The sequence below is a fragment of the Salmo salar genome, chromosome 15, assembly GCF_965601325.2.
Source record: "Salmo salar chromosome 15, fSalSal1, whole genome shotgun sequence".
Classification (NCBI taxonomy): domain Eukaryota; kingdom Metazoa; phylum Chordata; class Actinopteri; order Salmoniformes; family Salmonidae; genus Salmo; species Salmo salar.
In genome coordinates, this window is record NC_138305.1 from 103644335 (window position 1) to 103657961 (window position 13627).

The following is a 13627-nucleotide window of genomic DNA, read 5'->3' on the forward strand; positions in this document are numbered from 1 at the left end:
CGGACATGGACACACGGACATGGACACGCGGACATGGACACACAGACACACAGACAGGGACACACGGACAGGGACACACGGACACGCGGACAGGGACACACAGACACACGGACACACGGACACGCGGACAGGGACACACAGACACACGGACACACAGACAGGGGCACACGGACACGTGGACGGGGACACAGACACACAGACAGGGACACACGGACATGGACACAAGGACAGGGACACGTGGACACAGACACACGGACACAAGGACAGGGACACACGGACATGGACACACGGACAGGGACACACGGACAAGGACACGGACACGGACACACAGACACACGGACACGGACACACGGACAGGGACACACAGACACACGGACAGAGACACACGGACAGGGACACACAGACACACGGACAGAGACACACGGACAGGGACACACTGACAGGGACATACGGAAAGGGACACCGACAGGGACACACGGACAGGGACACGGACAGGGACACACTGACAGGGACACACGGACAGGGACACACGGACAGGGACACACGGACATGCATGGCCACTTCTAAGGGTTTACATTAACTGGTGGATTTGTCCTCAGTATACCTGAGTGGGTGTCTTTTTTACTTCTGTTTCTTACCTTAGTTCATGACTCAGAGAGAGGGGTGTGTGTATGTGGAAGAGCAGAGCAACCATGTGTTCACGTGTTGACATTTTCTTAGTTACCATGCCATGAGACATGCAACTCCCATCCCCCTGCAATCTCATGTTTATAGCCAATTTCATGTTGTGAAACACAGTAGGATCATGGGCGTGTTACTAGAAGGATTACCTCCGTTACACAACCAACCATCTAGAGGTTCTGGAGCAGAAAAAACACCTGACAGCAAAGCTCCTGTCATTCAAACACACCAAGAAGCCTCTAGTGCTTGCTACTCCCTACGACCTGGGTTTCTGACTGTGTGTGTACCTGTGTGTTGGTAGACAGGGAAGGGGGAGCCCCATGTCTTCAAGGAGAAGACCTTTAAGAAGAACCGTCAGTGTGGGGTGTGTCGTCAGAGTGTGGACAACACGGGGTCCTTTTGCCGAGGTGAGTCTCTGTCTCTCTCTGTCTCTCTCTCTCTGTCTCTCTCTCTCTTTCTTTCTCTCTCTCTCTCTCTCTCTTTGTCTCTCTTTCTCTGTCTCTCTCTCTCTTTCTCTCTCTCTCTCTGTCTGTCTGTCTCTCTCTCGCTGTGTCTCTCTCCCTCTCTCTCGCTCTCCCTCTCTCTCGCTGTCTCTCTCTCTCTCTCTCTCTGTCTCTCTCTCTCTGTCTCTCTCTCCCTCTTTCTCTGTCTCTCTCTCTCTCTCTCTCTCTCCACCCTCTTCCTCCATAGAGGATCCTGTTTAGCTGTCAGTTCTAGCTCTCTGTCTCTGTCAGAGCCCTCATGCTGCTGACTCACTGTAAGCTGCTCGTTGTCAAGGACCCTCAGACCCTCAGACTAGATGCTACATAGAATACACCAAATTAACCTGACTAATGCTTCCCTTCTGTCTCCCTACCCACCCTCTCTGTTGCCATCCTTCTCTCTCCAGTGTGTAAAACAGCCACTCACAAGAAATGCGAGGTTAAGGTAAGACTCCAAACCGATAAACTCCTACGTAACTTACCCAACTTATTCCACAGAGGGTTCTACCTGGAACCAAAAAGGTTACTTCTATAGGGACAGCCAAAGAACCTTTTTGAAATCCTTTTTTCTAAGAGTGTACCCTCCCTGTCCCTGCTATGAGCTAGTAGCCATTGATGTGACCGACTGCACCCAAGCCCTATTTGAAAGGGTCATTGATGGAGGAGTGAATGCCAGCTTTGGCCAGGGGCAGGAGAGACTTGGCAGACTGCAGCGGCTGGCGCCATGCGTTATGGAAGAAGGCATGTGGCAGAGATTGCTTTCCAGTCTTCGTACCATCTATTTCCATTTGAGGAAATAGCCCTAGAGGATAAGGGGATGGGTTTGAAAAGTAGCAAACCAATACAAATCCATAGCCAGTTGTTTTTTTAATATTAGTTTAATCTTTGAAGATTTCTATCAAGGAATGGGCACGAAATGGTCTGCAGTAGACCTGGCATAGTATGTAGGCCACTCTTGTTCTGTGGATTGTAAAGCTCTGGCTCTGTTTCCTCGAAACAATGCTGTTGGTCAGGAAGATACTATTTCCACACTGTTGTGTTCTGTTTGGGCTCCGTTGTTTGTGATCTGGTTGTATTTTGTACAGGCTCTGTTGTTTGTGGCCTGGTGGTGTTTTGTACAGGCTCTGTTGTTTGTGGCCTGGTGGTGTTTTGTACAGGCTCTGTTGTTTGTGGCCTGGTGGTGTTTTGTATAGGCTCTGCTGTTTTTGGACTGGTTGTGTTTTGTATAGGTTCTGTTGTTTGTGGCCTGGTTGTGTTTTGTATAGGCTCTGTTGTTTGTGGCCTGTTCTGGTTGTGTTTTGTATAGGCTCTGCTGTTTGTGGCCTGTTCTGGTTGTGTTTTGTATAGGCTCTGTTGTTTGTGGCCTGGCCTGGTTGTGTTTTGTATAGGCTCTGTTGTTTGTGTCCTGGTTGTGTTTTGTATAGGCTCTGTTGTTTGTGGCCTGGTTGTGTTTTGTATAGGCTCTGTTGTTTGTGGCCTGGTTGTGTTTTGTATAGGCTCTGTTGTTTGTGGCCTGGTGGTGTTTTGTATAGGCTCTGTTGTTTGTGGCCTGGTTGTGTTTTGTATAGGCTCTGTTGTTTGTGGCCTGGTGGTGTTTTGTATAGGCTCTGCTGTTTGTGGCCTGGTTGTGTTTTGTATAGGCTCTGTTGTTTGTGGCCTGGCCTGGTTGTGTTTTGTATAGGCTCTGTTGTTTGTGGCCTGGTGGTGTTTTGTATAGGCTCTGTTGTTTGTGGCCTGGCCTGGTTGTGTTTTGTATAGGCTCTGTTGTTTGTGGCCTGGTGGTGTTTTGTATAGGCTCTGCTGTTTGTGGCCTGGTTGTGTTTTGTATAGGCTCTGTTGTTTGTGGCCTGGTTGTGTTTTGTATAGGCTCTGCTGTTTGTGGCCTGGTTGTGTTTTGTATAGGCTCTGTTGTTTGTGACCAGGTTGTGTTTTGTATAGGCTCTGTTGTTTGTGGCCTGGTCTGGTTGTGTTTTGTATAGGCTCTGTTGTTTGTGGCCTGGCCTGGTTGTGTTTTGTATAGGCTCTGTTGTTTGTGGCCTAGTGGTGTTTTGTATAGGCTCTGTTGTTTGTGGCCTGGTTGTATTTTGTGTAGGCTCTGTTGTTTGTGGCCTGGTTGTGTTTTGTATAGGCTCTGTTGTTTGTGGCCTGGTTGTATTTTGTGTAGGCTCTGTTGTTTGTGGCCTGGCCTGGTTGTGTTGGGGTCTGGAAATGATAGCTGAGGGTGGACTGTTGACTGGTGGTGGCCGGTGCAATGTCCCGGCAGTGATAGCCATCGGTCCTGCCCAGGAAGGGAGAGGCTAGGCCAGCCTCTGGGGGTGTGGGACTCTGGCTTCTCAACTGGCCTTAAGAGCCAGTGCTGAGGGGGCTCAACCATGAAAGGTTGGGATTTAGGAAGATCTGATCCAAGGGAGCTGCCTGGGGCTCATTGAAACCACATACAGAAGTCCAAACACAATCTGCAAATACACATGCTACAGCATCCGTCTGGCCCTGAGGGTTTTATAAATTATTGTCCATGAAAATCTGTCTGACTTCAATAAAAAGCCCCTATGTTATGCTAGTCAATAGCGGCTATTTTAATAACCTTAGCTTCACCACAGTCATTGAGAATGAAAGAGAGAGAGGGAGAGAGAGAGAGAGAGAGAGAGAGAGAGATATGAACAGAGGGAGAGAGAAACATCGTGTTCTGAGAGCTTGACCTGAGCTTGCAGGTCAGTGTCTGGCCAGATCTAGTTGTGTTCACCTTGTTTTCTGTAATTAGAACAAGACCTTGAACACTGTTAGGCTGTTCTCTTCAAGACCTTGAACACTGTTAGGCTGTTCTCTACAAGACCTTAAACACTGTTAGGCTGTTCTCTACAAGACCTTGAACACTGTTAGGCTGTTCTCTACAAGACCTTGAACACTGTTAGGCTGTTCTCTACAAGACCTTGAACACTGTTAGGCTGTTCTCTTCAAGACCTTGAACACTGTTAGGCTGTTCTCTACAAGACCTTAAACACTGTTAGGCTGTTCTCTACAAGACCTTGAACACTGTTAGGCTGTTCTCTACAAGACCTTGAACACTGTTAGGCTGTTCTCTACAAGACCTTGAACACTGTTAGGCTGTTCTCTACAAGACCTTGAACACTGTTAGGCTGTTCTCTACAAGACCTTGAACACTGTTAGGCTGTTCTCTACAAGACCTTGAACACTGTTAGGCTGTTCTCTTCAAGACCTTGAACACTGTTAGGCTGTTCTCTACAAGACCTTGAACACTGTTAGGCTGTTCTCTACAAGACCTTGAACACTGTTAGGCTGTTCTCTACAAGACCTTGAACACTGTTAGGCTGTTCTCTACAAGACCTTGAACACTGTTAGGCTGTTCTCTACAAGACCTTGAACACTGTTAGGCTGTTCTCTACAAGACCTTGAACACTGTTAGGCTGTTCTCTACAAGACCTTGAACACTGTTAGGCTGTTCTCTACAAGACCTTGAACACTGTTAGGCTGTTCTCTACAAGACCTTGATCATATTTGGCTGCTTTTCACTTTAATCCTGAGCATCTTAGTTGGGTATGTAACATCTCAGTTTCCTCCTGTCACGTACTTTCTCCATGAATCTGGAGGAATCCTCATTCACTAGGCATCTGTGTACCACTGTACTGTCATTATGACTAAATTGACAACCTTTTACAGACAAGTGTTGCTATAAGCCTTGTGACAAAGTAAAAAATCGAAACAAATAAAATGGTATATGTCACATGCTTGGTAAACAATAGGTGTAGACTAACAGTGAATTGCTTACTTACGGGCCCTTCCCAACAATGCAGAGAGAAAAGAAATAGCACAAGGAATAAATCCCCAATGAGTAACGATAACTTGGCTATATATACAGGGTACCAGTACGAGTCCATGTGGAGGGGTACGTGCTACTTGAGGTAGATATGTAGATACTGAATGGGTAGGGATAAAGTGACTGGGCAACAGGATAGATAATATGTTGTAGCAGCAGCGTATGTGATGAGTCAAAAGAGTTAGTGCAACAGAGGGTCAATGCAGATAGTCCGGGTAGCTATTTGATTAACTATTTAACTAACTATTTATCAGTCTTATGGCTTGGGGGTAGAAGCTGTGCAGGGTCCTGTTGGTTCCAGACTTAGTGCATTGGTACCACTTTCCGTGCGGTAGCAGAGAGAACAGTCTATGAGTTGAGTGGCTTGAGTCTTTGACAATTTTTATGGCCTTCTTTTGACACCGCCTGGTATAGAGGTCTTGGATGGCAGGGAGCTCGGCCCAGGTGATGTACTGGGCCGTACGCACTACCCTCTGTAGCTCCTTACGGTCGGATGCCAAGCAGTTGCCATACCAAGCGGTGATGCAGCCAGTCAAGATGCTCTCAATGGTGCAGCTGTAGAACTTTTTGAGGATCTGAGGGCTCATGCCAAATATTTTCTGCCTCCTTAGGGGGAGAGGTGTTGTCGTACCTTCTTCACAACTGTGTTGGTGTGTGTGGATCATGATTATTCCCTAGTGATGTGGAGACCGAGGAACTTGAAGCTCTCGACCCGCTCCACTACAACCCTGTGGATGGAGTTGTGCTTGGCACTTCGTTTCCTGTAGTCCATGATCAGCTCATTTGTCTTGCTGATGTTGAGGGAAAGGTTGTTGCCAGGTCTTTGACCTCCTCCCTATAGGCTGTCTCATCGTCATCGGTGATCAGGCCTACCACCATCGTGTAGTCAGCAAACTTAATGATGGCATTGGAGTCGTGTGCGACCACGCAGTCATGGGTGAACAGGGAGTACAGGAGGGACTAAGCACGCACCCCTGAGGGGCCTCCATGTTGAGTGTCAGCGTGGCGCATGTGTTGTTGCCTACCCTCACAACCTGGGGGTAGGCAACAAGGATCCAGTTGGAGAGGGAAGGGTTCAGTCCCAGGGTACTGAGCTTAGTGATGAGCTTGGAGGGCACTATGGTGTTGAACGCTGAGCTGTAGTCAATGAACAACATTCTCACATAGGTGTTTCTCTTATTCAGGTGGGAAAGGGCAGTGTGGGGTGCGATCAAGATTACGTCATCTGTGGATCTGTTGGGGCGATATGCAAATTGGATTGGGTCCAGGGTGTCTGGGATGATGGTGTTGATGTGAACCATGACCAGCCTTTCAAAGCATTTCATGGCTACAGACGTGAGTGCTACGGGGCGATAGTCATTTAGACAGGTTACCTTGGTGTTCTTGGGCACAGGGACTATGGTGGTCTGCTTGAAACATGTAGGTATTACAGCCTGGGTCAGGGAGAGGTTGAAAATGTAATTGAAGACACTTGCCAGCTGGTCAGCTCATGCTCTGAGTACGCGTCCTGGTAATCCATCTGGCCCCGAGGCCTTGTGAATGTTAACCTGTTTAAAGGTCTTACTCACATTGGCTATGGAGAGTGAGATCACACAGTCATCCAGAATAGTTACTTCACTGTCCTGTCTGTGCTCCCTCAGAAAAAGCACTTCATCTTCTCTTCCCAGAATAAAGCATTTCCTGGAAAATAAAGTGACCAGAATAAAGAAGTCTGTGTACTTCTCTCTATGGCTTCCCCTCTTGTTTCTCTCTGTGGCTTCCTCTCTTGTACTTGTCTTGTGGAGTTGCTGTCAGTCATCCAAACACGAAGTCAACAACCTACAGCTGGCTCATCTCTTTCATGAATGATCCCACTTCAAAAATACACAAATACGCCAAAACAGTGTTTTATTTCAGCGTGTTCTCTGTGTAGAGAACAACTTATCTGTGAGCTGGAGTTGTCCACAGGGAGTGAAGGGTTAAGGGTTGGGTAATGTTGCCCATGATGAGCTGCCCAAATATGTCAGGAAGAAAGACATTTCTCCTATTTTGGGAGGAATAGTCTAAATTTGTTTATGTTAAAATCAACAACAGGAAGTGTGGAATAGAAATAGAATGGCTGTCTCATCATCGTTAGGGAGTCAGAGTCACCACGCTGTCACAGAGTCATGATAATTGCCGGGATAGATAGAGTGGCTTGTTTTTAATGTGGTCATACTAATGAGTGAGTCAGTGTGATGCTGATCAGCGTTAAAACCATAAGCGTGACAGCTGACTTAGCAGGTCTGGGGTTCTGCCAGATGACCCTTGGTGGAGGGGAAATAAGCCAGGGTAATTGGCCACTGTTCTGTTATTTTCTGTTCTGAGTGCTGAAAAGTCTCCCTATCATCCTAAGAATGTCTTCTACCTCTCTCCGCCAGTCAGAGGCAGACCATGGAAATGTGTTCGGTGCCGTGGAGTCACGTCCAGGTTTTTGCCATTTGTAGGTTCATAAAGACAATGAACTGACTACTATGGGATTTTTCCATTGTTGATCTCTGGCAATCTCGCCTTGCAGATTTTTTCAGTTCTGTTTATTTACCACTGTTTATTTTTGTCCAGCATTGCTCTTTGAATACTTGTTTCACTTGGAGGAGGGGTGGAGGAGAGGAGAGGAGAGGAGAGGAGAGGAGAGGAGAGGAGAGGAGAGGAGAGGAGAGGAGAGGAGAGGAGAGGAGAGGAGAGGAGAGGAGAGGAGAGGAGAGGAGAGGAGAGGAGAGGAGAGGAGAGGGGTTGTTGTGGTCACTGTTGACACTGGCTCCATGACTGGGAGTCCCACACAGTAATTACTGATACCAGAGGGACACATGTGACCTCTGTCGTATATGTTCTGTTCTGTCCTGTACCCACCCTCAGCTGTTTGGACAGAGAGAGGGAGGGAGTGAGAGAGAAAGAGAGAGCGAGTGAATGGAAGATGGAAGGAGGGATGGGGAGAGGGATGGACAGAAAGAGACAGGAGGAGAGCTGGAGAGAGAGAGAGAGTGATGAAGAGAAAGAGCAAGAGTTTTAGAACTCTCATTAGGTCTGCTTTAGAACTCTCATTAGGTCTGTTTTAGAACTCTCATTAGGTCTGCTTTAGAACTCTCATTAGGTCTGTTTTATAACTCTCATTAGGTCTGCTTTAAAACTCTCATTAGCTCTGCTTTAGAGCTCTCATTAGGTCTGTGTTAGAACTCTCATTAAGTCTGCTTTAGAACTCTCACTAGGTCTGTTTTAGAACTCTCATTAGGTCTGCTTTAGAACTCTCATTAGGTCTGTTTTAGAACTCTCACTAGGTCTGCTTTAGAACTCTCGTTAGGTCTGTTTTAGAACTCTGATTAGGTCTGTTTCAGAGTGTTCATTTGGTCTGCTTTAGAACTCTCATTAGGTCTCTTTTAGAACTCTCATAAGGTATGCTTTAGAACTCTCATTAGATCTGCTTTAGAACTCTCATTAGGTCTGTTTTAGAACTCTCATTAGGTCTGCTTTAGAACTCTCATTAGATCTGCTTTAGAACTCTCGTTAGGTCTGTTTCAGAGTGTTCATTAGGTCTGCTTTAGAACTCTCATTAGGTCTGTTTTAGAATTCTCATTAGGTCTGCTTTAGAACTCTCATTAGGTCTGCTTTAGAACTCACATTAGGTCTGCTTTAGAGCTCTCATTAGGTCTGTTTTAAAACTCTCATTAGGTCTGCTTTAGAGCTCTCATTAGGTCTGTTTTAGAACTCTCATTAGGTCTGCTTTAGAACTCTCATTAGGTCTGTTTTAGAACTCTCATTAGGTCTGTTTCAGAGTGTTCATTAGGTCTGCTTTAGAACTCTCATTAGGTCTGCTTTAGAACTCTCTTTAGGTCTGTTTTAGAACTCTCACTAGGTCTGCTTTAGAACTCCCACTAGGTCTGCTTTAGAACTCTCATTAGGTCTGCTTTAGAACATTCATTAGGTCTGTTTTAGAACTCTCATTAGGTCTGTTTTAGAACTCTCATTAGGTCTGTTTCAGAGTGTTCATTAGGTCTGCTTTAGAACTCTCATTAGGTCTGCTTTAGAACTCTCTTTAGGTCTGTTTTAGAACTCTCATTAGGTCTGCTTTAGAACTCTTATTAGGTCTGCTTTAGAACATTCATTAGGTCTCTTTTAGAACTCTCATTAGGTCTGCTGTAGAACTCTTATTAGGTCCGCTTTAGAACTCTCGTTAGGTCTGTTTCAGAGTGTTCATTAGGTCTGCTTTAGAACTCTCATTAGGTCTGTTTTAGAATTCTCATTAGGTATGCTTTAGAACATTCATTAGGTCTGTTTTAGAACGTTCATTAGGTCTGCTTTAGAACACTCATTAGATCTGTTTTAGAACTCTCATTAGGTCTGCTGTAGAAGTCTCATTGGGTCTGTTTTAGAACTCTCATTAGGTCTGTTTTAGAACTCTCATTAGGTCTGCTTTAGAACTCTCATTAGGTCTGCTTTAGAACTCTCAGTAGGTATGCTTTAGAACTCTCATTAGGTCTGTTTCAGAGTGTTCTTTTGGTCTGCTTTAGAACTCTCATTAGGTCTGCTTTAGAACATTCATTAGGTCTGTTTTAGAACTCTCATTAGGTCTGCTTTAGAACTCTCATTAGGTCTGCTTTAGAACTCTCATTAGGTCTGCTTTAGAACATTCCTTAGGTCTGTTTTAGAACTCTCATTAGGTCTGCTGTAGAACTCTTATTAGGTCCGCTTTAGAACTCTCGTTAGGTCTGTTTCAGAGTGTTCATTAGGTCTGCTTTAGAACTGTCATTAGGTCTGCTTTAGAACTCTCATAAGGTCTGCTTTAGAACTCTCATTAGGTCTGTTTTAGAACTCTCATTAGGTCTGTTTCAGAGTGTTCTTTTGGTCTGCTTTAGAACTCTCATTAGGTCTGCTTTAGAACTCTCATTTGGTCTCTTTTAGAACTCTCATAAGGTATGCTTTAGAACTCTCATTAGATCTGCTTTAGAACTCTCATTAGGTCTGCTGTAGAACTCTTATTAGGCCCGCTTTAGAACTCTCGTTAGGTCTGTTTCAGAGTGTTCATTAGGTCTGCTTTAGAACTCTCATTAGGTCTGTTTTAGAATTCTCATTAGGTCTGCTTTAGAACTCTCATTAGGTCTGCTTTAGAACTCTCATTAGGTCTGCTTTAGAACTCTCATTAGGTCTATTTCAGAGTGTTCATTAGGTCTGCTTTAGAACTCTCATTAGGTCTGCTTTAGAACTCTCATTAGGTCTGTTTTAGAACTCTCACTAGGTCTGCTTTAGAACTCTCGTTAGGTCTGCTTTAGAACTCTCATTAGGTCTGTTTTAGAACTCTCACTAGGTCTGCTTTAGAACTCTCGTTAGGTCTGTTTTAGAACTCTGATTAGGTCTGTTTCAGAGTGTTCATTTGGTCTGCTTTAGAACTCTCATTAGGTCTGCTTTAGAACTCTCATTAGGTCTGTTTTAGAACTCTCATTAGGTCTGTTTCAGAGTTTTCTTTTGGTCTGCTTTAGAACTCTCGTTAGGTCTGCTTTAGAACTCTCATTAGGTCCTATTCAGAGTGTTCATTAGGTCTGCTTTAGAACTCTCATTAGGTCTGCTTTAGAACTCTCATTTGGTCTCTTTTAGAACTCTCATAAGGTCTGCTTTAGAACTCTCATTAGATCTGCTTTAGAACTCTCGTTAGGTTTGTTTCAGAGTGTTAATTAGGTCTGCTTTAGAACCCTCATTAGGTCTGTTTTATAATTCTCATTAGGTCTGTTTTATAATTCTCATTAGGTCTGCTTTAGAACTCTCATTACGTCTGCTTTAGAACTCTCATTAGGTCTGCTTTAGAACATTCATTAGGTCTGTTTTAGAACTCTCATTAGGTCTGCTTTAGAACTCTCATTAGGTCTGTTTTAGAACTCTCATTAGGTCTGTTTCAGAGTGTTCATTAGGTCTGCTTTAGAACTCTCATTAGGTCTGCTTTAGAACTCTCTTTAGGTCTGTTTTAGAACTCTCATTATGTCTGCTTTAGAACTCTCATTAGGTCTGTTTTAGAACTCTCATTAGGTCTGTTTCAGAGTGTTCATTAGGTCTGCTTTAGAACTCTCATTAGGTCTGCTTTAGAACTCTCTTTAGGTCTGTTTTAGAACTCTCATTAGGTCTGCTTTAGAATTCTCGTTAGGTCTGTTTTACAACTATCATTAGGTCTGTTTCAGAGTGTTCATTTGGTCTGCTTTAGAACTCTCATTAGGTCTGCTTTAGAACTCTCATTAGGTCTGTTTCAGAGTGTGCTTTTGGTCTGCTTTAGAACTCTCATTAGGTCTGCTTTAGAACTCTCATTTGGTCTCTTTTAGAACTCTCATAAGGTCTGCTTTAGAACTCTTATTAGGTCTGCTTTAGAACATTCATTAGGTCTCTTTTAGAACTCTCATTAGGTCTGCTGTAGAACTCTTATTAGGTCCGCTTTAGAACTCTCGTTAGGTCTGTTTCAGAGTGTTCATTAGGTCTGCATTAGAACTCTCATTAGGTCTGTTTTAGAATTCTCATTAGGTATGCTTTAGAACATTCATTAGGTCTGTTTTAGAACGTTCATTAGGTCTGCTTTAGAACACTCATTAGATCTGTTTTAGAACTCTCATTAGGTCTGCTGTAGAAGTCTCATTGGGTCTGTTTTAGAACTCTCATTAGGTCTGTTTTAGAACTCTCATTAGGTCTGCTTTAGAACTCTCATTAGGTCTGCTTTAGAACTCTCATTAGGTATGCTTTAGAACTCTCATTAGGTCTGTTTCAGAGTGTTCTTTTGGTCTGCTTTAGAACTCTCATTAGGTCTGCTGTAGGTCTCATTAGGTCTGTTTTAGAACTCTCATTAGGTCTGTTTCAGAACTCTCATTAGGTCTGCTTTAGAACTCTCATTAGGTCTGCTTTAGAACATTCATTAGGTCTGTTTTAGAACTCTCATTAGGTCTGCTTTAGAACTCTCATTAGGTCTGCTTTAGAACTCTCATTAGGTCTGCTTTAGAACATTCCTTAGGTCTGTTTTAGAACTCTCATTAGGTCTGCTGTAGAACTCTTACTAGGTCCGCTTTAGAACTCTTGTTAGGTCTGTTTCAGAGTGTTCATTAGGTCTGCTTTAGAACTCTCCTTAGGTCTGTTTTAGAATTCTCATTAGGTATGCTTTAGAACATTCATTAGGTCTGTTTTAGAACGTTCATTAGGTCTGCTTTAGAACACTCATTAGATCTGTTTTAGAACTCTCATTAGGTCTGTTTTATAATTCTCATTAGGTGTGCTTTAGAACTCTCATTAGGTCTGCTTTAGAACTCTCATTAGGTCTGCTTTAGAACATTCATTAGGTCTGTTTTAGAACTCTCATTAGGTCTGCTTTAGAACTCTCATTAGGTCTGTTTTAGAACTCTCATTAGGTCTGTTTCAGAGTGTTCATTAGGTCTGCTTTAGAACTCTCATTAGATCTGCTTTAGAACTCTCTTTAGGTCTGTTTTAGAACTCTCACTAGGTCTGCTTTAGAACTCCCGTTAGGTCTGCTTTAGAACTCTCATTAGGTCTGTTTCAGAGTGTTCATTTGGTCTGCTTTAGAACTCTCATTAGGTCTGCTTTAGAACTCTCATTAGGTCTGTTTTAGAACTCTCATTAGGTCTGTTTCAGAGTTTTCTTTTGGTCTGCTTTAGAACTCTCGTTAGGTCTGCTTTAGAACTTTCATTAGGTCCTATTCAGAGTGTTCATTAGGTCTGCTTTAGAACTCTCATTAGGTCTGCTTTAGAACTCTCATTTGGTCTCTTTTAGAACTCTCATAAGGTCTGCTTTAGAACTCTCATTAGATCTGCTTTAGAACTCTCGTTAGGTTTGTTTCAGAGTGTTAATTAGGTCTGCTTTAGAACCCTCATTAGGTCTGTTTTATAATTCTCATTAGGTCTGTTTTATAATTCTCATTAGGTCTGCTTTAGAACTCTCATTACGTCTGCTTTAGAACTCTCATTAGGTCTGCTTTAGAACATTCATTAGGTCTGTTTTAGAACTCTCATTAGGTCTGCTTTAGAACTCTCATTAGGTCTGTTTTAGAACTCTCATTAGGTCTGTTTCAGAGTGTTCATTAGGTCTGCTTTAGAACTCTCATTTGGTCTGCTTTAGAACTCTCTTTAGGTCTGTTTTAGAACTCTCATTATGTCTGCTTTAGAACTCTCATTAGGTCTGTTTTAGAACTCTCATTAGGTCTGTTTCAGAGTGTTCATTAGGTCTGCTTTAGAACTCTCATTAGGTCTGCTTTAGAACTCTCTTTAGGTCTGTTTTAGAACTCTCATTAGGTCTGCTTTAGAACTCTCGTTAGGTCTGTTTTAGAACTATCATTAGGTCTGTTTCAGAGTGTTCATTTGGTCTGCTTTAGAACTCTCATTAGGTCTGCTTTAGAACTCTCATTAGGTCTGTTTCAGAGTGTGCTTTTGGTCTGCTTTAGAACTCTCATTAGGTCTGCTTTAGAACTCTCATTTGGTCTCTTTTAGAACTCTCATAAGGTCTGCTTTAGAACTCTTATTAGGTCTGCTTTAGAACATTCATTAGGTCTCTTTTAGAACTCTCATTAGGTCTGCTGTAGAACTCTTATTAGGTCCGCTTTAGAACTCTCGTTAGGTCTGTTTCAGAGTGTTCATTAGGT

General features: G+C 43.5%; 1 protein-coding gene across 5 annotated transcripts in view; it reads left to right on the forward strand.

Moving 5' to 3' along the window:
• The window catches only part of LOC106572749 (tensin-2), a 106308-nt gene that overhangs the window by 25453 nt on the left and 67228 nt on the right, over positions 1 to 13627 (forward strand). For all 5 annotated transcript variants that reach the window (XR_014380710.1, XR_014380709.1, XM_045696402.2 and 2 more), the window contains exons 2-3: positions 983 to 1088; positions 1571 to 1608. Coding sequence is in view for 3 of the 5 variants with exons in the window: in XM_045696402.2 (XP_045552358.1) it covers positions 983 to 1088; positions 1571 to 1608 (144 nt within the window). In the remaining 2 variants the exon portion in view is untranslated. The remainder of the gene's footprint in view (positions 1 to 982; positions 1089 to 1570; positions 1609 to 13627) is intronic.